Genomic DNA, 27,450 nt, shown 5'->3' with positions numbered 1-27,450 from the left:
CAACAGCTACATATGTCACAGATATTTCAGTGCCAAGAGAGTGAATGAGCTTTTAACACATGGAGCACTTAAGTGTTATGTCAGATTTTCACATGTCCTCCTCACTATATACAGTAGAAGGATTGGATTAAAGCAGCACTATAGCTTTCCTCTTACTCCGGATTTGAACCCGGTTTCCTACTCCTGGTTTCAAGTGCTGCCATTTTTCAGGCGATAAATTGAATCATGAACACAAGGTCAAAATTCATATCAGATCCTGTTTCTAGGTGAGACATGAAATCTACTGTAAATGACAAAATAGAAGAGCATGGAGACTAAATACAACCACCCCATATGTATAAGTTATATTGTATTAAAATATTTTACCATACAGATTGGACAAAACACAAAAGAATGACATTGTATTCATTAAGAATCACCCGTGTGAAGTGAGGGGCGCTCTTATAATCATATGTCATCATACATCATCTCATTCTGGCCAATCACAATTTACGTCCTCACTTTTGTCTTCAGTGTTTGTGTTTACACAAACCCTCAAAGCTGGACATAGATAGGACAGGCTAGCGCCCCTCAAAAAAGTGACATAGTGAGGCTTCAAATATAAATATTGAGGCTTCATAATAAAGGTATGTTATTTACTCACTGGTAGGATACAGTTTTAGAATAAGATGGTACGTATGTCACCTATCAATGATAGAGATGTCCTCATCTGCTGACAAGTGCCGTACAGTAGAAGAGGATAAGAGAATAATCTGGGGGCCTTTCTATCAAGCCCTGTACAAACCCTGGAGAGAGCCCAAGTCATTACGCTTTGTTCTCTGGGTACATCCTTAATATAAAAAACTGAATAATTCATGAACGAAGAAGGCTTGTCCCTGTCATAAACAGCATTGGGGCTTTTCAACACTGTCAATGGACATGGTTATTCTTAGCTACAGTGTGACAGACAAGAACAGATATCCCTGAACCCTTGGTGGCTACAATCCCATTAACATTTCATCTGGTCATCAGTTTGGGCTTCACAGAAATACCTGACTTTTCCATATTCCTGCTGTTCTGATCTGCCATCGTGACAGACAGACAGGCCGCCCTTTTTTCCGCCTACTCAGCTATGCTTGAGCCAGCGATGTGCTGTGCTGCTTGTGTTCTCACCAGCAAAAATAATATACCAAAACACCACTACAATGTTTGGCGGCTGTCAGATAATTTCTCTAGATTCAGACACTGACATACGTAGACAAATCTAGGTTCAATTCATGTTCTCTGTGTACATTTTCAGCAAGGCTTGAGACTTGGCCCATAATCTGATTATTATTCTTTGGTCTTGCATACAGTTACAGTACACCTGCTTGTTACGTTCTGTAATTCAGCATATGAACCCTACTGTCCCTATTCTGGTAATGTCATAATAGACAAACATTCAGCAAAAATAGTCAAACATTCTGCAAAAACAGAGACAGACAGATACAAGCTCACAACGCATCACAAATGTGACATACCTCTCGTCCAAAAGGTCCTGGGACATATTAGGCTCCTGGGCTACAGAGTAACAGATTGCTTTGCTACATTAGGAGCCAGCAGTCAAATCCTAACCCAATAATTCCATATTATTGAAGGTTACACACACACACACACACACACACACACACACACACACACACACACACACACACACACACACACACACACACACTGTCCGAAACTATTACATTTCACAGGCAAGAAAATATGTCACAAAATGAAGAATCATTATTCTTGGTCAGGCTGGGCTTTAATAGAGATGACCTGTCAGATCTCACCCGTCTTCCCAATCTCCTCCCGGGCCACTGCCATCATGGCCAAATGCAGAATCACACATTCGTCCACATCACCACCCAGTCCTGTCTGACCATCAGCCGCCTGGAGGATGGCACCTATGGCCCCACCGTGGAGACATGTAACAACAGCCCCGTGCAGACCTGGATCCTCCGCAACCACACCCGGCTGGACGTGTTAAAACGCCGCTACTACAAGACTACTGATTAATGTTTGTAGCCCCCACCACCCCACCCTCCGGGTCTGGGCCAGTGGGGGTCTATGCCGGGGGTCTTGAATAGGAGCAGGTCAGTGGAACTAGATTGTAGTGTAGTCTGGGGTCTCAGTTTAACTCCTGAACCCTTTGTAGTAGTCTAGACTAGAGGTGTATTTTACTGACATGTGTGGGCCGGAAATAGATATGCATTGTTCTTGCTGTGGACTTTGATAATAACAGAATGTTAGCTGCTTTCAACCTGGCTTCCCTATTTTGGGCATTGTAGACAAAGAGATTTCATAAATAGTGAAAATAGCAGATCTACAATCTCACAACGAGCTTGTACGTTGGCTATTTTTGTTATTCTCTGTACGACAAAGTATATAGAGTTCAAGTGGTTAATTGAACTCTTGATTGTAAACATCGATCTACAAAATCACATTTTACTTTGTAGTTAGTAGTTTCATTTACCTGTACAATATATACATGTGCTAAGCTCATCATGACGTTGAGCTTCCAGGTACTTTCAGGTAGTAATGGCCCAGAAATGTATTTGCATGCATATTGTCTAACAATATGCATGCAAATACAGTAGTTTTCTGGGCCATTAGTAGCTATTACCGGTGACCTTTGGGAATGAATGAATAAAGAGAGGGAGACAGACACGTAAGGCAATGACAGACATCGCATCAGAATGCAGCTGTGTACAAGATGGTATCTGCAAGACCTTTAGCTAGCCTTCACACCAAATTAGATCTCATTTGACATTTATTTTCCAACATAAATATTTTATTTTGATTTGAAAATTCACAGGCTGTCCCTTGGACTGCCAGTGCCAGCCCTTGGTGAACGGCGCCTGCAGGCGGAGGACATGTTTATTTTTAGCAGATTATCTATGCACCGGGCAGATTGAAATGGGACTGCCATTGTTTACAAGTTCTTTTGAAGTGATCCTCCATTGTGAGCATAGCTTTCATGGTCCTGTCCTCTCGGGAAGCGAGCGCTGCATTTGAACACTACTATAGCCACGGAGCAGCTGTGTACACTGTGCGTTGTGTCCCTATTGTCAGAGCAGTGTATTTCAATTATCACCCTCCTCTACCACTCTCACTCTACCTGTCTATTCATGTTTTGTTTTTTTAAAGGAAAGCTCTTTAGCGCTGCATTTTGAGCCATTAAATGATTACGATTTATTTAAAAATCTAATTAATCTAATCAAAGCTCTTGAGATACACCATCTCATTTTCAAGGTGGTCCTCGGGGTACAAAACATGGACGTTAACAAACATTTAAAAAAAGGTAAAAAGGTAATCTTCCCTGTGACCTTATATTGTTCTCTTCCATTTAGGATGCCTAGTCATGCTTTTGCAGTTATTGTAGTGAAAAGAATGCAAAAATAGTATATTAATGAATCTCCTCTACACACAGACAGTAACATTGTAATGCAACTTATTATTTTGAATGCAACAAGAATTAAACCAAAAATAATAGCAATAGCATAGTTTATCAAGAAGAAGAATGGTCAACCAAATCAAAAGTAGTAAGTAGCCGTGGGATCCAATGGTCACAGATACAGAGGCATGTGGCCCATAGCTCAGGACTATTACACTGGTCACAGATACAGAGGCATGTGGCCCATAGCTCAGGACTATTACACTGGTCACAGATACAGAGCCATGTGGCCCATAGCTCAGGACTATTACACTGGTCACAGATACAGAGGCATGTGGCCCATAGCTCAGGACTATTACACTGGTCACAGATACAGAGGCATGTGGCCCATAGCTCAGGACTATTACACTGGTCACAGATACAGAGCCATGTGGCCCATAGCTCAGGACTATTACACTGGTCACAGATACAGAGGAATGTGGCCCATAGCTCAGGACTATTACACTGGTCACAGATACAGAGGCATGTGGCCCATAGCTCAGGACTATTACACTGGTCACAGATACAGAGCCATGTGGCCCATAGCTCAGGACTATTACACTGGTCACAGATACAGAGGAATGTGGCCCATAGCTCAGGACTATTACACTGGTCACAGATACAGAGGCATGTGGCCCATAGCTCTATTACACTGGTCACAGATACAGAGTCATGTGGCCCATAGCTCAGGACTATTACACTGGTCACAGATACAGAGCCATGTGGCCCATAGCTCAGGACTATTGCACTGGTCACAGATACAGAGGCATGTGGCCCATAGCTCAGGACTATTACACTGGTCACAGATACAGAGCCATGTGGCCCATAGCTCAGGACTATTACACTGGTCACAGAGTCATGTGGACCATAGCTCAGGACTATTACACTGGTCACAGATACAGAGGCATGTGGCCCATAGCTCAGGACTATTACACTGGTCACAGATACAGAGGCATGTGGCCCATAGCTCAGGACTATTACACTGGTCACAGATACAGAGCCATGTGGCCCATAGCTCAGGACTATTACACTGGTCACAGATACAGAGGCATGTGGCCCATAGCTCAGGACTATTACACTGGTCACAGATACAGAGGCATGTGGCCCATAGCTCAGGACTATTACACTGGTCACGGATACAGAGGAATGTGGCCCATAGCTCAGGACTATTACACTGGTCACAGATACAGAGCCATGTGTCCCATAGCTCAGGACTATTACACTGGTCACAGATACAGAGGCATGTGGCCCATAGCTCAGGACTATTACACTGGTCACAGATACAGAGCCATGTGGCCCATAGCTCAGGACTATTACACTGGTCACAGATACAGAGGCATGTGGCCCATAGCTCAGGACTATTACACTGGTCACATACAGAGTCATGTGGCCCATAGCTCAGGACTATTACACTGGTCACGGATACAGAGGAATGTGGCCCATAGCTCAGGACTATTACACTGGTCACAGATACAGAGCCATGTGGCCCATAGCTCAGGACTATTACACTGGTCACAGATACAGAGCCATGTGGCCCATAGCTCAGGACTATTACACTGGTCACAGATACAGAGCCATGTGGCCCATAGCTCAGGACTATTACACTGGTCACGGATACAGAGCCATGTGGCCCATAGCTCAGGACTATTACACTGGTCACGGATACAGAGGAATGTGGCCCATAGCTCAGGACTATTACACTGGTCACAGATACAGAGGCATGTGGCCCATAGCTCAGGACTATTACACTGGTCACGGATACAGAGGAATGTGGCCCATAGCTCAGGACTATTACACTGGTCACAGATACAGAGCCATGTGGCCCATAGCTCAGGACTATTACACTGGTCACAGATACAGAGGCATGTGGCCCATAGCTCAGGACTATTACACTGGTCACAGATACAGACTGTCCAAAACTATTTCATGTAAAGGACCCCAAAATCGACACTCATTAGCCCACGTACCCCATTAGAAAATGTATGCCAAGGACCCCCAAAAGAGAAGATACATTTTTTACAGCTCTAACAGTAATTTTCATTTCAAGGACCCCCAGTTTGACATGCATTTGGCTACGGACCCCCATTTAATTGCATTTCTATCTCTGGGACCCCAATTTATAGTTAAGTTAACTCTGAGAGTGTAGAAACCACCCTAACAGGTCCATGATTTTGATTGATTTGTAGTAAAAATTTCATTTTCCTTTCCTACATTTAAAATAAATATATTTCAAAAGTGTTTTTTTTTAAATAAAACAATGAAAATAAGTGTATACATTTTAAAACAGACAAACAAATCTAAGAAATACCATTAATTTAATTAAGAAGTAGTGAAGCGACGCGTTGTGTGCAAACGTCTAGTCTCTCTTTTGGGTCTCCACCTGAAAAGTTTGGGAGGCACTGTGGCCTGCGTCTCTGTGTCAGGCAAAGAGTCTTTACTGTATCATGATTCATGCCACTGTTTGGTCAACAGGCACTGTAAATTGGGTAAATGACTCCTGGGGCCGGTGTTCCGTGTCAAAGTTTGCTGTGGTGAAGTGACCTGCTGTTAGATGACCTGATTTTCTGCTAACTCTCAAAGTCCTTCTGACACACACAGCCAGGCTCAGACAGAGAGTGAGCGACCTCGCAGCATTAAAGCTTAAATTATGCTTTGTCTCATGACCGCACCACTCTCAAAAAAGATTAGGCGTGTCAAATTTATGCTTCAGCAGAGAGGTGTTCTTGGGCATGTCACCGTGACAATGTTAAGATATATTCTTTTACTTTACTTTAGTATTTCCATTTTCAATACTTTAGTTTATACTTCTACTCTCAGAGACTACATCTCAGAGGCAAATATTGTACATTTTTCTCCACTACAATTATTTGAAACCCTTAGCCTCTAGTTACTTTTTGTATTTTATTCAAAAATATAACATTTTTGACATATTATTATTATTATTATTATTTTGACATAAGATGTCAGCACAAGTGCACATTAAACAGGGTTTCAGTAGCTGTCAGCAAGTCCAATGTGCTCCTTGGTGACAAAGGGGAGGGGGAGGACTTTATTCCTCACGCAGGGCTGATGGTTAGAAACTGTCGTTTAATTAGCTGGTCTCAGCTGTGCACACACACGTGCACACACACGCACGCACACACACACACTTGCTCTTGCAACACTGGTTGGTTTTGCTGGGAGGCTGAGATGGGAATTTTTACTGCCTCAGAGGAGCCATGAAATAATTATGAGCAAAAGACAAGGGCCCCACATTTCTAATATTTTCATTAAATATGGAATGGCTGTTCGTCCTCCCTCTGTTGTAGTCTCTCCCCTGTCAGTTATGCAACCAGAGTGGGTTGGATCCTTGAATGAGAGCAAAAAGGATATCTTCATTAGTGCATTACTGATCACAGCATGCATTTAGTTCTGATATAAGGCTTACAGTATGTTAAATGAAACATTAATAAGTCTGCAATAACGTTGCCATTATGAGTTGTTATGCTGGGAAGTTTTATTTGATCTCATTGATTGTATTTATTCCAAAAGTGCAAGAAGACTGAGGCTAATGGGGCAGTGATTACATCAGGACAATACTTTGAATAAGACATTGTCAGTGATGATGAATGAATCACAGTTCTACATTTCTTCCATAGGTCTGCTTCACTGTAATGGTTGGCAGGTGTTTTTAACAGTGCATGCCACATGCTCTCTGTGATGTCGCTTTGTTTGAACAAAGTGCCCTGTAAGTCAGGTGTGTGTATGTGAGTGTGCACAGTGCACACGCAAGAGAGAGAGCAAGTATGTGTATCCACATCCAGAATGATCGTCAGAGATTTGTATTACAAACTGGGTGAAGCTCAAGCTCAAATATTATGGTTTGAGCATATGATTAGATTGGAAATCCTCTGTCAACAGTCAACTCACAATCAAGGTTTTTAATGAAGGCTTAAATCCACACTGTCTCACTGTAAGAAATAAGAACAAGTGGTCTGTGTCTGTGTGAGAATGCAAATTATTATCCCTGATTACTTTTGGTAATGTTCCTTCCTTTATTTAGTTTGGTACTGAATGGCTGCTGTGTTTAATGACCAACAATCATCTCTCATATTGTGAGCGAATGTATTAGCCTCTTTAACACTTGAAACCCTTCAGCAGCAGGTCCTTTAGAAGCTATAGGGGTGGGGCCATTTATTCTTTATTTCTTCATCTTTGTTCTCTTAAGAAAGCTTTTACAGCACTCATTAGCTCATTAGCATCAGGACACAATTATAGCATCGTGTCTGTATGGGCTATAACTCACGTTTCGTCGCCAGTCGAGGGCACTGGTGACAAAATAATCAAAGTGATCATTACTGCTACTGAGGCCCCTGAAGTCACTGAAGTACAAAATTGCAGAAGTACCGTATGTTAGCGCAAAGGACATGGACATAAATGGTTAATTAAGGCCATTGAGTCTGACCCCCTCTCCCTCTTTCTCTCTCTCTCACTCTCTCGGTGTGTCGTTGCCTGTGATGGTAGTCAGATGCTGAGATTCATATTATCTCACTGTAATTGAATTAAACTCATCGCTACAGGTGTATTTGATAATGTACATGGCATTTATGGCATTTCGCGTTTTGTTGTTAGCACTGACGAGACGGAATGGAGAAGAAAGAAAAAGGAGGAAGAATGAAAGGGAATGGGATAGCCTACAAAATATAGGTCAAATTATGGGTTTGCACTCACATCATCGCAAATACACAGCCTACACAGCAAAGATACCAGATCAGACATATTTAAAAGTAAATTCCTGGGGCAATGACAAACTATTTTTTCCAGTGTGTGTGTGTGTGTGTGTGTGTGTGTGTGTGTGTGTGTGAGAATGTGTACTGTACCTGTATGTGTGTGGCTGTGCGCTGTGTTTGTATGTACAGCCCGTGTCTGTGTGCAACTGTACGTGTGTTCAGTGTTGTTGTTTCTTGTCTTTGCAGCTACTGACCCTCCTGCACGTGAACAGTAACCAGTGTCTGGACATGCCCTCAGAGGAGGATAAGATGGTTCCCACATTGAGAGACTGCACAGGGAGCCGCTCGCAGCAGTGGCTGCTACGCAACATGACTCTGAACGTTTGAGGCCATGTTCAGACCAGAGACAAAGACAAGACAGAGCCGTTTTAAGCCCAATTTAAACTTTGTCATGTGACAATGTTGTGCACCAAAAATAGCCGATCTGCAAGGTGCGACGCTATTTGAGCTTGTAGATCAGCTATTTTTGGCACGTGACAGTGTCGTAGCGACGGAGCATAAATTAAGCATTAGAACGTTGCAGAAACAAATCCCAGTGTGGTCTGAAATGCCCTTGAGGCCTTGCCTCACCAGTCCTCCCCTTACCTCCCTAGTCCCTACTCACTGGCTCGCTGCACCTCCACAGACATCCCATGCCTTCTGCTGTGACTGCCTGGCCCCAGGCTACTGTACCTGGTATCTGGGCCATAGCCGCCTGTGTTCCTGTGCGTCCAGAGGACAATATCCGCACAATAACGACTGTATACCTCTCATTCGGTCCATATCACAGGCTATGCTGGATAAAGTGCCTGCCTCAACTTTCCAGACAATGGAGAATGGTTTTCAGGGCCTGTAGTTGTCTACAGGATAGTCTGATATCGGAGGACTCACACCGTCTACCACACAGTACGTGTAGCTGTGAGCGAACTCTCAACAGATGCATCTACTGAGCTGTGCAGGTCCTGTTCTACTTCTTTTTGTCCTTGGCATCCAGTATTGTTGCTTTATCACCACATGTGCAGGCCACTTCTGAATCCCAGGACTTAAACTGCATATCATATATAGATCATCAGCTGGGTGTTGGTAATACCGAAGGAAAACACAAATGTAATCATTTGTTCATCACATACCCATAGCCTTATTTAGTCACAAAGATGAGGAGAAAATAGCATGTTTGATTTATTGAGTACCTCAGTTCCGTAGCTCAGCGTGCGCCGTGTTGGCATTTTGTTCCGATTGATTGGTCAGCCTCTGTCATATCAGCTCCAGCTCAAGGTGTTATTGGATATGGGATATCACCAACATATCAACATCTCAGTGATTTCATCCTCATCCAGGTCAAGTAGAGGCTGATTATGATCACAAAGCATCTATAACAGAGTGCGTCACCATGTACATCTGTCCATACTGTAGGTGTTGACTGCACATGACCTGTGTTGTGCTCTGTATATAGATAGAGTACTGTACATTAGTCTTTAGGTATATTGTACGGACATTATTAACAGACGTTGGGATGAGTGATGTTGCTTTGAATGATGTGTAAAAATTTAAATAACAAAGCTGAATAAGCCATCATCTGTACACAGTTCATTCAAATTAACGCTGCTTTAATACCCCTGTTCTTTTAAAAATAACAGCATAAGGAATCTTACAAGGTTCATGTTGTTGGAAAGGAGTATACTGTATGCAGCATTGCAAATTCATGGCCACATTTCCTTGGAAGTGTCCCTTGAATCGATAGAATGTGAATGCCTTAAAGTACAAGATTAATTTGTTTGAGGAACTGAGAGAGGGAAAAGAGCATGATTTGGAAGTACGATAGCTCTTTCTGATGTCTGCAGATAGGATTGAATTCTGAATGTAATTGCTTCCCTACATGAACATGTGTTCTGAAATACTTTGTACTGCACTGTGGCGCTTTTTAATCCATTTGGTATCATCAAGTCCCTCTAAGAACTCTCATTGTTTGGATCCGGTCATATTTCAGTATTTAATATTAGGACATTTCCCATTTCTTTACAATATTAACGAGCATAAATTATGTCTAGGAACGCCTTTAGAATTTTGGTTGGTGTATTCGTTTATTTAGATTATTTAATCATTCTTTCATTATAAATGTTGAATGTTTAGACTGTATTAATTAAATTAAATTGCAATAGTATAGTATTCAATAGGTTGCGAGGATCATTAGTTCAGTGCTTCCCAACCTTTTCTGGATCAGGGCCGACTTGAAAATCGGTGTTCAGGGCCCACTAAGTCATCTTTTTGTTAATGCTATATTATCATTCAAATCTGTGTTTTGCCAAGCACAATCTAGCTGGATTCTGGGAGCGTGCAGATTTTTTTTGCCATGGAGAGATGTGTGCTAATAGTGTGGCTCGGTCGGAGATAGACCACAACGGCTGTGCTGTCTATTAGGAGACACACACACACACACGCGGCGCCAAATTGTATAGGGCACATTTTGTTGTGTTGCAGCGGTAGCTAGAGGAAGCATGCCAGTGGGGTAACGGTGATAACGGTGGCCTGTGATGCAGGTGTCGCTAAGGGACAGAGGTGCGAGGTTAATTCACTAATAAATTCATTATTAATCATTAATGTGTCAAATGGGGAAAAGGGCTCTGTTAAGACCTCCATATAATTATGGTCCATGCCTGTGTGAAAAGTGGGAGTGATTCGTGCAGTTAATGATGAGATAACGCGCTGTCAGTGACATTCAGCCAGACATTCAGACATTGTTAGAATTATTATTTAGATGAGCGGCCACCTGCAATACCCTCACGGTCCACCAGTAGGCCCCGACTCATAGGTTGGGAATCACTGCAATAGTTTATGCCTGACCAAACATGCAATCCTACAGTACATTCCCAAGCAAATGTGACTATAGGTACTCAGATTGCCAAGTAGATTGCTGCCCTAGATCAGGCAGGAATCACTATTGTACATAATACTGTTAACATGTTTCTACCACCCTTGTTATTGTACATACAGAACCAATTATTTTTCTAAGACTCTGTAAAACTTGAATGCTCCTTCTCAGAAAAGGAAAATTGAATGGTAACGGATCATGACATGATGAGGTATTGTGTTATTTTATTATGAAATATAATCATAAAATTCCTGGGCTTTTTACACTGCAATGTGCTCGGAAAATCTCGAAAAAATGAGTCCCATGGAAGCCAATTGACAGACCTACATTATGGACCTTAAGACCAATTTACAGTATACTTCATCGTACGATGCTGTCGTGCTGCGAAAAATAGCCAATCTACAAGCTCACAACGTGTTGCATTACAACACGATCTGTGAGCATGTAGATCTGCTATTTCTACAAATGGGACACAAATAAAGCATTAGGCAATTACACATGAAGGAACGTCAAATAGTGGAACACTATCAATGCTGCTTGAATACTGAATCCTTGCCGGCTGTCTGCTTGGCATTCAGACTGAAATCCAATCAACTCTTTCATAGTACGTATACGTAAACATATTTATTGTTTTCCATTATGTTTAAATGCATGCTACTATGATAGGAATGTAGTTTGTGTTTCAGTGTTCTGGTCGTCACGTGATATGTTATATGTTTGTATATTTCTGTTTTTCTTTTTATAAAAAATAAAATAAAAAAAGGAACGTGTATTGCATTACCCATCTTCTCTGGGTTGGAGGAGGAGAGCTTTTAAAAGTGGTAATTTGCAACCTTGTTTCCTGGTGGCCATTACAGGAAGAAACATTTGATGCCAAAACAAATGCATTATAATGAATGACCTTGCCCCTCTGTTCAGCAACAACTGTTCTTACCTGTTGAGATATAACTATTATAAGGCTCGTTATTTTTCCACCATGTGAGCAAAAAAATATATTTGACAGGAAATAACAGATGTAATCTATGTGCCTGAATGGAACATGGTCAGTTTACAAGAGAGATTAAGTGTTGGAAGTTGCATAGTTGAAGCTGGTACTAGATTACAAATATTAATAGCACAATGTATTGGCTTGATCAAGATTTTGTCACTATAATTCTGGGCAAATTGAGAAATAGGATACCCGCAAACACAGTGTTGTTTTAATAATCAACAGTACCTCACTCCGTGTTACACACATCTTTTCCCCAATTCCTCGCTTGGGAGGGAGGGATGTCCTGAAAAGTGCTGCATTGGTCATTACACAGGGTACCATGCCGTACACCCAAAGATTTTTCAGGAGCACACACACACAAGCACATGCACTGATTAAAAACAACCTTACATTCACACCTCAACATCGTTTACAAAGGTTGCCGAGTGCCGAGTGTCACACAGCGCAAATTAATGGGTCACATGGGTCCATTGTGTGACCAGACACCTATAGGGCCCTATTCCTTGAACTTTTGATTGAGTGGTGCAACTACTCCAAGGAACAGCAATGTCCGTGTCTGCCTATGTGTCCGCCTATGTATGTGACGTTAATGAGCACGAGTATGACTATTAGTACCAATAGGGGCGCTGTTGTGCCAGAAACAGAGATAGTGCTGATAGTTGCCTGCTAATGAGAGAGAGAGAGAGAGAGAGAGAGAGGAGGGGGGGGGGGGGGGGGGGGAGTTGCACCACACAAATAGCCGATCTACAAGCTCACAACGTATCGATGTAGATCGGCTAGTTGAACTTTTTTTTTAAAATATTTTTCAAAATAGTAAAAAAAAAAAAGGCAAAGAAGTTTAGGGATGAGGGGTAAGGCACTGACGAAAATAGGCTCTGGTCAGTCTGGTGTGACCTGTAGTAGGTGTTAAGCGACGTGCTCGTGACGTCATTACAATAGCGTACCACCAGAGATCAAATCACCCATGGAACACTGCCTTTTAATACATATTTTGTAAACCTCTCTGAGGTAGCCACACTGCAGTCATTAATGGCCTCTCATGGGGCTTCCATTAATGGCACAACACATCAGCACCTCACCACAGCCTCTGCAGGGGCCCTGTAGGACTGGGGCAATCAGGCGGTCTCACACCTGTATGAGGCAGAACCGATCACGGCAGAATGGACCCATGGGGATAAGATAGCCAGGCAGTGGCCCAGCAAGGGTAGTCCATTAGTGGGTGAGATGGTTTAAAATAATACGCCTAATGGAGCCTTATCTGACATGGCTCACTGTGGCTCTCAGAGGTAGAACATGATCTGAGCTTCTCTCACCATGGAGACTGCCAGAGAGTTAACTCTATACCTTCCATCACACACTCAGCAGCAGTGTGTGGTGTGGGCTTACATGAAGCCTAATAATATATAATAACGATGCCACTCACAGAAAATAACTGCATTTTCGAGCAAAGATGTGATACCGCTCATAGAAAATTACAGCATTTCCAAGCAAATAAAATGTGACGCATCAGCTGAAAAACTGTAGTAGTAGATGTAGTATATTAACGGCAGGTATATGGTTTTAATTGGAGACAGTGCTAAACCAAATATAAAATTCTAATAGCCGATTTATCGTACCGAAAATAGCAGATATACAAACTTGACGTACGTGTTGTGAGCTAGAGGGTGCACAACTCCATTGTACTATGGTCCAAGTCATACGCTCACTGAAAATAACTGATTGCCCTTATCATCTGACTCTTAGCATATCTACAACAAGAGCAGCTTCTTAACACTGTCAAACAGTATTCTCCACACTTTTGTTCTTCATTCTATTTGCATGCGTCTCTGGTGTATTTGATTGTGTGCGAGGCTTCCCCTCCGTCTCTTCCCTGCTCGATATATGGGATTCCATCTAGTCTCCAAATCCAATAATAGGCAGAGGGAGAGTGGGTGAGAGAAGGGGATAATCAACACTCTAGATGGGGCCTATTCTTCCTACTCAAGACCAGAAGAGAAAGGCTGCCCTTAATTGTTGAGGGGACCTGGGGTTCCAAAGCGCCTGCATTGAAAAGCAGCTTTAATTAGACATGGTTTGAGGCTACAAGTCTCGGTGGGGGTCAGTTATTTTGCCATATGGGGGGGGCACACACACACACACACACACACACACACACACACACACACACACATCTGTATCATCTGTACATCTAAAATGTACAGATCCTCACCCAGCCTAGGATTCCACTGAGGTTCCTCTGATGTTTACATCCTCTTGGGAATTTATTTTTTATTGACTAGCTGGGGAGGAAGTAGCCCTAACAAGCTTCTCCTATGTGATAATACCCTTTTAGCGACCAAAGCAGTGATTAGGAGGAGGGGCTCTCATGCTTTCAACAGTAATTGTGTTGTAATCAATCACCAATCACCAGGAACTGCTCCAGAAAATAACCCAGTTGTGATGCTATTTTTGACCGTAGGAGCAACCTTGTCTATCCTTGTACTGTATGTGAGGGATGTACTGCTTTCTCCCTTTGTTTGTCCTATACAGAATTTCCTATTTTACCTACATGTGTGCAATCCCCCCCTGTGAAGCTGTTGTGTTGCTATTATTATAACCATCCTAACTACCAGCATTATTTTGCCCACAGCCAATATATAACTAATAGTATGGCAGTTTCCGTGCGGCTGCCCCAGGCAGTCCCGGTTTGTAAATGGTAAATGGTGAATTTATAGGCTATAGCGCTTTAAAGCACTTTACATAGATTGTGCGTTACATTCACCCATTCACACACATTCATACATCGATGGCGGAGGAAACCATGAAAAGTACCAACCTGCACGTCAGGTTGGTACAATTAGGACTCAGGCTGTATTTTGCGTGTCTTAAGTACCAGGTCTTATTACCTAACTTGAATAAACTAAAGACCTGGAGGCGTGATCAATGCCATTTGGCTATTCTGAGTGGCCAAAGAGCATTGATCACGCCTCCAGGTCTTTAGTTTACTCAAGTTAGGTAATAAGACCTGGTACTTAAGACACGCAAAATACAGCCCTGAGTCTTGCTCAAGGACACTTCGACTCAAACTCTGGGGGAGCCCGGGATCGAACTGGGAGCCTCACAGTTGCCATCCAGCTGCTCTACCGGCCACTCTACCCCTGAGCCACTGCCGTTTGTGGGCAGCTATAAGGAGCTGCCACACTATCTAAAGAGCCGCGCACGTTCTCATCTGCGCACAGCAGCTGCACACAGTTTTTAGACAGCCGGTGGATGGAAAAGAAGCTCCACTTCCGCGGACGACTTGCGCGACGGCCAGATTCCCGGAAGCTTAATTCCTATCCACCAGCTGTCTAAAAACCAGCTGCGCACACGCCGCACAGCTTCTTCTGTCCGCGGCGCAAAACCGGTGTGGAAAGGGCTTTTCAATGTCCTTTGATTGCCACAAGATGCTGACAGTTTAATCTATTCCTCGGGGCCTCCATCATTTGATCCAGTTGTCTTCATGGAATCACTTTAGTGATGCTGCTGTGCCCTGGCCTCCGCCACATGGTTTCGCATTACACGGTCAAGGATGGAGGAGGACCTCTTATTCCTTCATCCATGGTTCAGATGACATTAAGGACCTCATTTTTACCAGGGGGGGGAATCATGGAGCACCCTCTCAGATGAACAGAAGATTGTTTGATTTAAGGATTCAAAAATCAATACTGTGCCAGCACAACGAGATTATGTGGACTTTTGAATGCGGAAGTAGCGAGATGGCGAGAGGATGAACAAATCCATCAAGCCTCACATCAAAACAGTCTTATTGCTCATGCTGTATCCCTGATTGTGGAGATTATGGGGAGATGGAAAATTAAAGGAGATCGGCTAAAGTGATTGGCTGATTCTCTCAGAGAGTGACCTCAAGTGTCATGCTAGCCGATACAGAGTGCAGGATAAATGCATCTCTTCTACACTGGTCCGATTAGATTAATAAATCAATTCCAACTCCCCGCCATCAGGTCTTGCCCGTGCTATTTTGAAAAATACAGGTTACACAAGAACATCAAATAGTTTCTCATCAGGGTATAATGGGAGTGTGTATATTGGCAGGAGCTGGTAGTGCCTGCTACATGCCCCTTCCTACCATTTTGTAATGATGTTAGACGAGGATGGCGTTACACCAGAACAGAGCAATGAATCAAAATAAAATAAAAGCACAGTGTAATTTTCAAAACGCGGTATCTTATAGTGTACTGTTGAGTGTGGCTCGCTAAAGGCCACACATCCTTGGAATGGCCTCAAGATAGAACTATAATCTGCATATCCTATATTAAAGTTGGCTTAAGGGAGAACTGGCTGGCCGGCAGGCGGATAGGAGTGTTTTTGGAAAAATGTCAAGTGGCATTTCTTCCTCACCCTAGTGGGAATATACGTGCACAGTTTCACCGCAATCGGACGCTGTGTTAATGATTTGCGGCATTTGGTACAAAACTGGCCAGTCCTGAGAAGTTTGCAAGCCAATCTTAGCCAATCAGGATGGAATATAAGAAATCAAACAGACTCGTCTTGATCACATGACTATAGAGATCATGTGTACTAATTTGCTTGAGATTTGGGTAAGATCTGAAGGAGTAGACCAAAAGGTTGGCCTCCTGGTGGCGCTATAAAGAGCAGATGTGAAAACTTTTCCTTGCGGGAGTGCCATACAAAGTTTTGCACAGATTGGTGCAGGTAAAAACACAAAGAGGCTCAAAAACTCCTGCGCGCTCAGATCAACCGACGCAGGAAGTACCTTAGCTAAAAACGCTGTTACAATGCTCCACACGTCCCAAACGCTTCTCCCTTCTGACTACAAAACTGTGAAATGCACTTCCCATAGCAATCAGAACTGCAGACTCACTCCCAATCTTCCGTAGCACTTTCCGTAGCACTTGCCCTAGCCTCGACGACCTTACAGGCGTATGCCTGTAAGGCTCAACTTATGTAACTTAAATAGCATTTTATGTAGACATAGCACTCTATAGAGTATCCTACGCATTAAGCATAGTTTAATTATATAGATATTCCACTAGCTTACGTATGATTCATGATGACAATTTTTATGTACTTGATGTATTGCTAGAATTTTTTTTCTGTCTGCTAAATGCCCAAATTTAAAATAGTAAAACATACTCTCCCCATGCCTTCAACTGGTGGAGACAATAATACAAAAAAAAAATTCCATTTCTCTGTTATCTTGCTGGGAGCATGCCATAAATAGCACATTCCTCTTCAACATGTATAATTGTCTTCCTGTGACTGAGTTATCCTGCTGAGTTAATCCACGGTGAAGAGTCCATGCATGTGTCAAAAAGGCACTGGAAAAATATTACATTGTGTGCATGCATTTTTCATAGACCATGCTTCAAACTTGTGAGTTTCCAATTAACCATTTCTGTCGCTATTTGCCACAAATAGGGGTATCACCTAAAATGTCTGTGCCGTAAGACAGTAACAACACACTGAAACAAAAGAATATGCTACAGACAGACATTTTTCAATGTATGTAATTACTTTTTTATATGTGGGTACACAGACACACTGACAAGAGCAGGGGATTTGACTTAAATGTATGTAGCAATTAAAAATGTCCAGCTCAAGGTACTGGCTGGGTGTTCAACAGCTCACACTAATAGCTGTTGCTCCACAAAGTAGTTCCTTCCTCCTAATGAGGGGCTGAGGAAGCACATAGTGGACCTGTGTCCCCCTGTCCTCATTATAAAAGTGTACAGTCCTGCAGCAGTGGCTGGTGTTTCCCTATGATGAAGACCTGGTGATTGATGGGCAAATCTTTTTCTGCCCTCCCCCCTTGAGGGGATTGAATTATAGAGCTTCACAGACAGCAATTGGAAGCACATTAAGAGTGCACTGACACAATCGCCAGCACAGACCTGCACTGTTATGCAACCATCCTGGAAACAGTTACAGGTTTTGCCAATGACTTCTGCTCTGTTTTTAGATTTGTACAGTATAGCGATGTCACACTCAAGCCATTTGTCATATAACCGTGTCATTCACCAATCTAGGAGCTCACTATGAGCTGGTACATGTACTATTTTCTGTACAGTGCAACACTGTTATATGACAGAGCATAAATTAAGCATCAGATTGTCGGTGAAATGATCATGTCGAGGAGTTGTAATGAGTCTGGTAGGCTCTGCCACAGACCAGACTACCGCTTTATTGATCCCCCGGTGGGAGCTCAGACAGGCGGGAAACCAAAAAATTGTTAAATCGGTTGGAAAAACCACTGAGTGAGACATTTTACAACAAAGCTCGGCATCAGAAAGTGGAGAACAGAGCATGCTTCCTGACATGAGGGAGGAGGGTGAGAAAAGCAGTAGGTTTCCGCACTCACATGTTAGTTCAGTGATACATAATGTTACCTTGTGGGTGGCTGTCATGCTTGATTCAGAGGTGAGGCAGGGTTGATCACACCGCAGCACATGCAGCTCTGGGCAATATGGGCAATGGCTTTTCAACCTTTTTTATTTCAAGGATGCCGGTTTGATTAGTCCACACAGACCCCCAATCGATTTTTTTGTTTTAATATTTTATCTCTGGGATCCCAATCTACCCTATAAAATCCTGGTATTGCTGAGACTGTACAAAGAGATGGACATAAGTCCATTTTGGTTCCATTCGTACAGTCTGAGAAACCTACAAACCTGTAACTCTGGACCCCACATTGAGAACCACTTATTTAAACCATGCAGGGAGGGGAGCTTCTTTGAAATTCAACAAAACTTTGAACCTAAAGTATATATACACCCAGGTTTAGTATAATATGGAAAACAAATGCTCCCAGTTCAGTTAAATAAAATTACTGAAATGAAATGAAAGTGAATTGATCACAGCAGCACTGGTTCCTTATTGATCCATCATGGTTCCTTATTGATCTATCACCAGTTAATGAGGAATTTAGGAAGACAAAAGGACAATGCACTAATCCTCAATGACTGATATATTGATTAAGTGATGATAATGGCTTATTAGCGGGGATGGATAACACATTGATTTGGGAGTGCTCAATACTTAGAAAGAAAGAGGGGAAAAGAGAGAGAGAGAGCTAAGGAGATGGGGGAGGGTGGTCATATTGCCTTCTACAGTATGTTTGAGACGTACAGTGTGAAAAAGCTAGGGTAACCAGGGTGTGGGTGTATATTCCTTGGTGGCAGTTGGCTTGGTAATATGATGAGTGAATCGTGCTTACTGCATCGCAGTTGCAGCACCACCAGAGTTCTTTGAGCCCCTTGAGATTTAAAACGGTTCATAGTTGAGTGTCAGCAGCTTTCCTGCACAACCTGTAACACTATTCAGAGCCTCCTCTGTTGTTTGGAGGGAAAAACATTCAGGGAATAAAGCAGGTGCGCTCATCCATGGGATTGGGGAACGAGGGGGGGACAGGCTGTTTGTCAGTGCCTGTTAGTAGGGGTGACCCAGAGGAATAGTGAGTAAAGTGGGTGTATCTATAACTGTCTACTAAAACATGGGAGGTATCTTCCTTGTACTGAGGCTGATGTTGCCTCGAATTGTGAACTACAGCCTATGAATTACAGTACAATAATGATGAATAATAATTAAACAGACCAGCTCTGCATAGTGCAGAGCTAATGAAATGGATCGAGTAGGCTACTGTCACAATGATGTTCTGATTTCTTGGCATCTGCCATCTAGTCAGATTTATTAACAACAATGATTTTCACAGAATATTTAGTCTACATATAGTACTCTACTCTACTGTATTTCTTTCCCAACATCTCATCTCTTTTTCTCTTTTTCTTTAATTAATATCTTTATAAAACTATAAATCTTAGTCAATGCTCCAAATAAATGAAATAATAATAATAATAATAATAATAATAATCAAACTGAAACTAACACCATTAGGAAATGTTGCCTATTAATGTCGTGGCTATATAATTAGCCAACAGGCAGTAGCTACTCTTGATACAGATACACAATAGATATTGATTATTTCAGCAACATGTTCTTTTTCAATGGAAATCTGACAGTTGAACCACGCGCTGTAAAAATGGACTGAGTAGCAGATATCTTCCCTCCCCCTCTAATTCGGTCTGTAGGGCCACTAGGCAATAGTGAGTGCATCATTGCATACGAAACGTGGAAGTGCGCAGGAGCTGTGTGCACTGTGCAGGGAAATCGAGGGAAAGAAAACTCGAGGAGCTGAAAAAACATCTACTGGATCTGTCTGTATTAGGTAATCACAGGAATGTCCTCGAAATGCCACGAGAAGACCGACAAAGAATAAAGAAAGTCTGGCGAGTAACAGTGACGCGCGCAGGCAAAATGACGACGGGGCAGTGATTTTCTTCCCAATCCACAATTATTTTGTACTATCATATGAGTGAAGACAAACCCAGCATATGTATACGGATCTTCAAGGAAGACTTGGGGACCGAATCCTGCCCAAGACGATCATATCGGTCGGAAGTGCGCACAGACCTGTTTCATCGAGGAAACCATTTTCCATTAATTACGCAGAGAAGTGCTGTTTGTAGGCTACTGAAAGGTTTGAAGTTTCAAACAAAGAAACGGGAGGGTAGATTTGGGCAAATGATAGATAGACTGCATAGAAATGACAAATTCACAACGCATCAATCCGTAAAACAAAACTGTTCGACCTGGACTGCGACTGGCGCGTTTGGATAGCTCATCCTGTGCGTCGCCCATTTCTCATGGCTCATCTCCCCTGGGTTTATAAATTGCTGGTGGTACATTATTGACATTTCATGGCTGTGGAGTGCAGCAGCAACAGTAGTGTGTGGAGAAAGAGGACGATGCGTGATTAGTTAGACGTTGCACTTTGCTCGCTTTATTTCCAATTGGGCGATAATTGCGCACGGACATATAGGGACAACCGCAGCAACCACAGCCACGTCCTGCAAATCTCAAGTCTTTGAATCCTTTAATATTTCTTTCGCTGCTGTCATCGTAGTATGTCTGCACTCCGAAAGAAATTTGGGGACGATTATCAGGTAGTGACCACCTCATCCAGCGGGTCGGGATTTAATCAACCTCCCCCAGAGAAGAAGAAGAAGAGACAGCGCTTCGTGGACAAGAACGGGCGATGTAACGTCCAGCATGGAAACCTGGGCGGTGAAACCAGTAGATACCTCTCAGACTTGTTCACAACACTAGTAGACTTGAAATGGCGCTGGAATTTATTCATTTTCATCCTAACCTATACGGTTGCATGGCTTTTCATGGCGTTCATGTGGTGGATCATAGCATACATCAGAGGAGACCTTTACAGAGCCCACGATGACAAGTACACTCCATGTGTGGCCAACGTTTATAACTTTCCTTCAGCATTTTTGTTTTTTATAGAAACCGAGGCCACTATCGGATATGGTTACAGATATATCACAGACAAGTGTCCCGAGGGGATCATTCTATTTCTGTTCCAGTCGATCCTGGGATCGATCGTTGATGCCTTTTTGATCGGATGCATGTTCATCAAGATGTCTCAGCCCAAGAAACGGGCCGAGACTCTGATGTTCAGTGAACATGCCGTTATCTCTATGCGAGATGGAAAACTAACTCTTATGTTCAGGGTCGGCAACCTGCGTAATAGCCATATGGTCTCCGCACAGATCCGCTGCAAATTGCTTAAAGTAAGTGCCACTAACTTTGGTCCAGGATGCCCCATATGTCCAATTTTCAATCACGAGTTGTGATTTCTATTTCAGTTCAAACAAAACACACCCATTTCACGATCAAATACAAATGAACTTCCACGCCCACGCTTTAACATTTACTGAGTTAAACTGCGCAAATGACAGGTTCTTATTTGTATTGATCCAGCTAGCATCATTACCATTTCGCCCACAGGCAGACCAATATTGTGATGAGATTTCTTAGATCCATTGGTTGAATTGAATGGCTATAGTATGGCCTAGAATTTCCCTTAATCCTTCAATTAGCTATTTTGTAGGCTATTACCTTTTTCTCTGAGAAAACAGATGAGGGCTATAGGAAGTGTGTTTAAAATTTCCCATTGTGTACCACAACAATTACAGTAGGATTACAAAGTGGGGAGTAGGCTATACGAGGAAATATGCTTATGATTTAGGCTACTTTATTGGCCGTTTTCCTATGCTGTCTAAAGTAAACTCCTCAGTGTTCATTTATCAATTTATAACTCAGATCAAAATGTAGGTTACCCTTTGTACACATTTGTCACATTTGTACACTATTAAATCGTTGATCACTTTTGATTGTTTACTATAAATGTGAGGCTGTCAGAAAGGCTCACTGCATGGGTCAGTGTAGTTTAACCTTTATCTTTCTGTATGCTTCCATAGTCTCGTCAGACGCCTGAGGGCGAATTCCTTCCACTGGATCAGCTGGAGTTGGACGTGGGTTTCAGTACCGGGGCAGACCAGCTCTTTCTTGTCTCACCGCTCACGATCTGCCATGTGATTGACACCAAAAGCCCATTCTACGAGCTCTCTCAGAGGTCCATGCAAACAGAGCAGTTCGAAATTGTGGTGATACTAGAAGGAATAGTAGAGACCACAGGTAAGTAGGCTATAGCTACTCACACACCTTGTTCACTGGTGATACTGGGCCCCAACCTCGAAGAATAGCTATACATCTGGCTATAGCCTACTTGTACTATTGACTTTTATCCAAATATTTGAATATAATTTGGACATGGCAAAATCAATGTAATCTATAATTGCCACAGGAATAATGAATAATGCAAAGCATCAACTGCACCGGTCTGTTGTAGTGGATTGTACAAGGGCCATATGGGCCATAATTGTGTACTTTATAATGTATAGTACTTAATTGGCACATTAATTGAGACAGCTTTTAATTCATTAATTCCCTTTCTGGCTTTAGGGATATTAGATATTGGTGAATTTTGAAATATGTTTAAAATACGGAAGCATGGACATACATAAACAGCAAAATCTCATTTTTGATTTAACTGTAATGTAACTCTGAGAGTGTGGCCACAAATGAACACTGATGATTTTACTTTATACTACAGTATCTACACAGACATGCAGTACACTACACGTACATATCAGCGTAGGTCACTCACAGGTTAGACATTTGGCAAAAATAAACAAACATTTGAGGTCTACAAGCTCACAGCACTTTGTGAGCTTGTACATTGGCTATTTTCGGCATATATATTGTAGAGGGAAAAAGAGGGGACCAAGTATAGGGCGACCCCAGCCTCAAAACAGTCTATATAGAGCGTCGCAGTCCCGCCCCCTTTCATGACGACGACCTTTAAGACCTTTAAAGCCGCGAACAAAGCCAATTCGGATCGTGACAAATCATGACAACAATTACAATCTTTTGGGCCCAACAAATAATTACAAAAAAGAAAAACAACCAAAAAGTGTTGGACCCTGCCCTTTTTCTTCTTCTTTGTAATTATTTGTTCGGCCCAAAATACTGTGTTTGTTGTCATGATTTGTCACGATCCGAGTTGGCTTTGTTCAAGGCTTACAGATCTTCAAATAAATACTTTTTGAAATGTCTATGTGGAAAATGCATGGGGAATTATTTCCTGGGCCAGTCGTCGTCATGAAAGGGGGCGGGACTGCGACGCTCTATAGGTAAGTGGTTAAATGTTCTTTGTATCTGCTAACCCCATGGCTACTATTCTTGGAGGGTATATTAATTTGCTTTCTACGATGCTCTTCGAAAGTGCAATAATTTCAATGAGTAATGCCACTGGCATCTACTGTAGCTGTGATCATTTACCACCTATATTTCCATATAGACCATTTCCAACCATTTAAAAAATACTGCAAGACTCAGTCACATACTCACTAACACACTCACTCATTATGGAATCAAAAACTTGTGAAGCTGCAGGGTTACTGAAAACCAGCAGTAATATAATGGGTCCATTCTGGCAAAGCTGCTTGTGTGAGGATTTGATAAGTAGTACAATGTCTATGCGATATGCTACAAATAGAAAACACCATTACATTTGTGTTGAATATTTCTTGTTGACACTTTGTTATTAAGACCTAGGGGCTGGGCAATATATTGCTTTTATATTTCTATTGTGATAGGAGACTAGATATTGTCTGGGATACTGGATATTGTAATAAAGTGATGATAAAGTGTTTTCTTTTCCTGGTTTAAACGGCTTAAGCCTTATTATTATTATATTATTATACATTACATAACATATTCCGATATGGAGGTATTTGGACAAAAAATAGATTTTGTCAATATTGCCCAGCCCTGTCAAAATAATTGCAAAGTTATCTAACTCAGAATATGTCACCTTGGAAGGCGGCAGATTTCTTATTTGAACAATATAATGAATGATGATACCCTATTTAATAGATGCACCCTAAGTGCACAAATAACACACCCTCGTGCACTGAAATCAGGGTATTTGGGGAGATATTTAGCATGATGTTACAATCATACTTAAGATTCAATCAAATAATAATACATTTTAGATTAGTATATTGGTATAGTGAAATATTCAGAAATGTGCTCAGTCAGGTGGTTGTAAGCATTTTAAAATAACATTAGTTTTGTGTTTGCTTCCATTGGTCAGAAGTGTCTCAGTCAAGGAGCACACTGTTTATGTGAAGTTAGTGTTGGTGCGGATGAACATCCATGGTTAAAAATTGATGTACAGTGAAAGTCTAAATCCTCAGACGCTTTCATTTCTGGCCAATGTAACTCTGTTTCCATGGCAACCTTCTCCTTGAGCATTCCGGATTGCAGCACTGCACCTAAACTTAGATTTTTATTCCTATGGTATAGAAATCGTAATGCAATTCCAGTGACACACCAGTAAACATGGGCGGTAAACATTAATTTGAATATAAATAGTATGAGCTCGTTACCGTACAAGCGTAAGTGTGCTGCTTGCCAGAACAGGTGATACCACAGAGACCACGAATAAGATGAAATATTTATGAGTCTTGCTGTTTACTAGTGAAGAAACTGCCCAATTCTTCAAGTGCATGTTCTCTGTGTCTGGAACACAGTCTTCACTTGGGGTAAAAAGTGCATGTTCATGGTTTCTGCAGTTCATCGTTGAGGAACGTGAGATATGCCATAGTACTACATTTGTCATGTAGTATCTAATCTTTAGTCATACTTGCAAGCATAGAGAATCAAAATATTTGGTTTTTCAGGAACCTGTGACGTAACAACTGATTATTTTAATTCAATGAGTTTTATGCAACCAAATCAACAACAGTAGTTACTGTAGTCTCCTGTGGATTTGAGTCCAAGAGCCTTCGATCCCTAGCCTACCCCCCGGGGGAGGGAATGGGGGGGATGGGGGATGTGGCGGGGTTCGATTCGATCCCCACCGTGTGGCATATTCCAGCGATGGTGCACAGGATCTCTTGTAGTAGCATACAACTCTCTTGGAGAAGAGATGACTACAGTACAGTATGTCTATGTATGTATCTGGCTGAAGTGGGATAATATGGAGGATACATAAATTGCTCGTCACATTAGTTGTATAGTATACTGTTAATGCAGTCTGATTAATTGCAGTGAAAAGATAGGGAAGTTTACTTCCCTAACTGGTGGCCACACCCACCAGTTCATTAACACATTATGACTGCAGCCTGGTGGCCACAAGTGGTAAATAGCTTGCACGGGGCCGGGAGATTACTACTCATGTACTTCTGTTTTCCCTGCTCGGAGGACCTCCATTGTAAGAAAAGGCTAATGTTAGCATGAGTCAACGCTAGCTATCTTTCTCGAGAAACGTTTATATTTCAATCGTGATGCGATGAAAAATCTGAAATCAGATCCAAACCTCGGATGTCTGATCAGCACAACGGACAGCGGTGTAGTTTTCGAGTTATGAGCTAGAGGAGATCCAACAGTAGTCTACGCATGCGTGAGCACGTTCCGTGCGTGCAAACCGGCTCAGGGCAAAAGTTTTTAGCGGTGCCGTTTCAGATCTTCAGACACTTGCCCTAGCCTCGACGACCTTACAGGCGTATGCAAAGGCTCAACTTATGCAACTTAGAAACCATTTTATGTAGACATAGCACTATATAGTTATATACACATAGTTTAATTATATAGATATTCCACTGTTCGGTTCTTACGTATGATACATGACCATTTTTATGTATATGATGTATTACCATGTTTTTGTTATTGCTTACTGTACTGGATTAAGACTGTCTACTAAATACCTGAAATGTAAATTGTCAATCGCAGACAACAGATGGCTATTAAATATGCCTGGTTTTCAGGCGGGTGGTGATCCACCTGAACTGAAGCCGCACCCACAGCTGTTGTTGTATGATAATAATAATAACTTGGATTTATATAGCGCCTTTCAAGAAACCCAAGGGCGCTTTACAAGACAAAAAAACTAGTTGCCAAAAGCCGCAGAGTGAACAAATGTAAAGGGGGAAGGGATGATATTGTGATGTCACTAACATGGTGTATTTTGATTGGGCCTTTTGACTCCAAGCCAGGCTTTCAGGGTTTGTTTATGGTTATGTCTGAGTCATTGTGATGGGCCCTGGGGCCTATGGGGGCATCAGGTTTGTTTGTGAGTTGTGACCATGGAAATGGTCACAGGTTTGGCCAGTACAGCGACTTTGAGTGGCAATCAGGGCAAACTCTCGCCAGAACATTATTTACTATTCTGTCCATAGCTGAGTCATAGTGACCACGAGCCTGCCCTTTATTGTATATGGGCGTATCGGGTTTGTTTTTGATTATCTCTTTGTCATACTGACGTGGCGGTGGTCTGCCCGCCCGCTTTCCCTCCCATTAGCCAATCCTAATATAGGATTAGCTAGGACATATTCAGCAAAAATGACCAGTCAAATTATTTATTTTCTAATTTCAAATATATCAGTTTGAGAAAGGGGAGTATTTTTTTACAAGATTTAGAATGATAGCTTCAGTATTCCTAAATACCCATAATACCTTGATACTATCAAAGCATAACAATGATCATATTTAATGCAAGATGTTTAGCTATCCCTGAACACCACACTATCAACAAGCATTCCAAATTAAATGATATAGCTATTTACAGATTCTTGAGAGGAAACATATTTTCTACATACTGTATCCGTGGCATGCAGAGATGTGCGCAGTTAGTATCCTATTAATAGTAAGGCAGGTTTATTCTCTCTGTACTGTTACTGGGACCTTGATGACCTGATGTTGAATCATCATCAACTGACTGTAATCTGTAAATCGATACATATTTAGAGCAGTGATCCATTGTCAAATAAATCAAAAATTTAAATGACAAGGCATAACCTCTTTATTCATTCATAAGCAACAATAGGAACCTGTAAACCGCTGTTAAAACGCCTCCGGCTGCGAAACCAATCAGTGAACTACAATTGAATTCATTTTATAATTTACACTGTTGAATTTGCAC

General features: G+C 42.0%; 2 protein-coding genes across 2 annotated transcripts in view; both read left to right on the top strand.

Annotated features, from left to right (window-relative positions):
• galnt13 (polypeptide N-acetylgalactosaminyltransferase 13) overlaps positions 1–8,538 on the top strand; it is a gene marked incomplete at both ends in the record, with an annotated part of 40,363 nt that extends 31,825 nt beyond the window's left edge. Inside the window, one exon of the mRNA XM_080785692.1 lies at positions 8,398–8,538. Coding sequence (XP_080641818.1) covers positions 8,398–8,538 — 141 coding nt within the window. The remainder of the gene's footprint in view (positions 1–8,397) is intronic.
• Positions 8,539–20,235: 11,697 nt separating this feature from the next.
• Positions 20,236–27,450, top strand: part of kcnj3a (potassium inwardly rectifying channel subfamily J member 3a) — a 33,498-nt gene continuing 26,283 nt past the window's right edge. Inside the window, exons 1-2 of the mRNA XM_080784981.1 lie at positions 20,236–21,691; positions 22,382–22,598. Coding sequence (XP_080641107.1) covers positions 21,014–21,691; positions 22,382–22,598 — 895 coding nt within the window. The 5' untranslated portion in view covers positions 20,236–21,013. The remainder of the gene's footprint in view (positions 21,692–22,381; positions 22,599–27,450) is intronic.

This window comes from Protomyctophum bolini, assembly GCF_963924005.1.
Source record: "Protomyctophum bolini genome assembly, chromosome: 16".
Lineage (NCBI taxonomy): Eukaryota > Metazoa > Chordata > Actinopteri > Myctophiformes > Myctophidae > Protomyctophum > Protomyctophum bolini.
The sequence above is the reverse complement of the archived record's forward strand: the minus strand, read 5'-3'. Positions and strand labels throughout refer to the sequence as shown.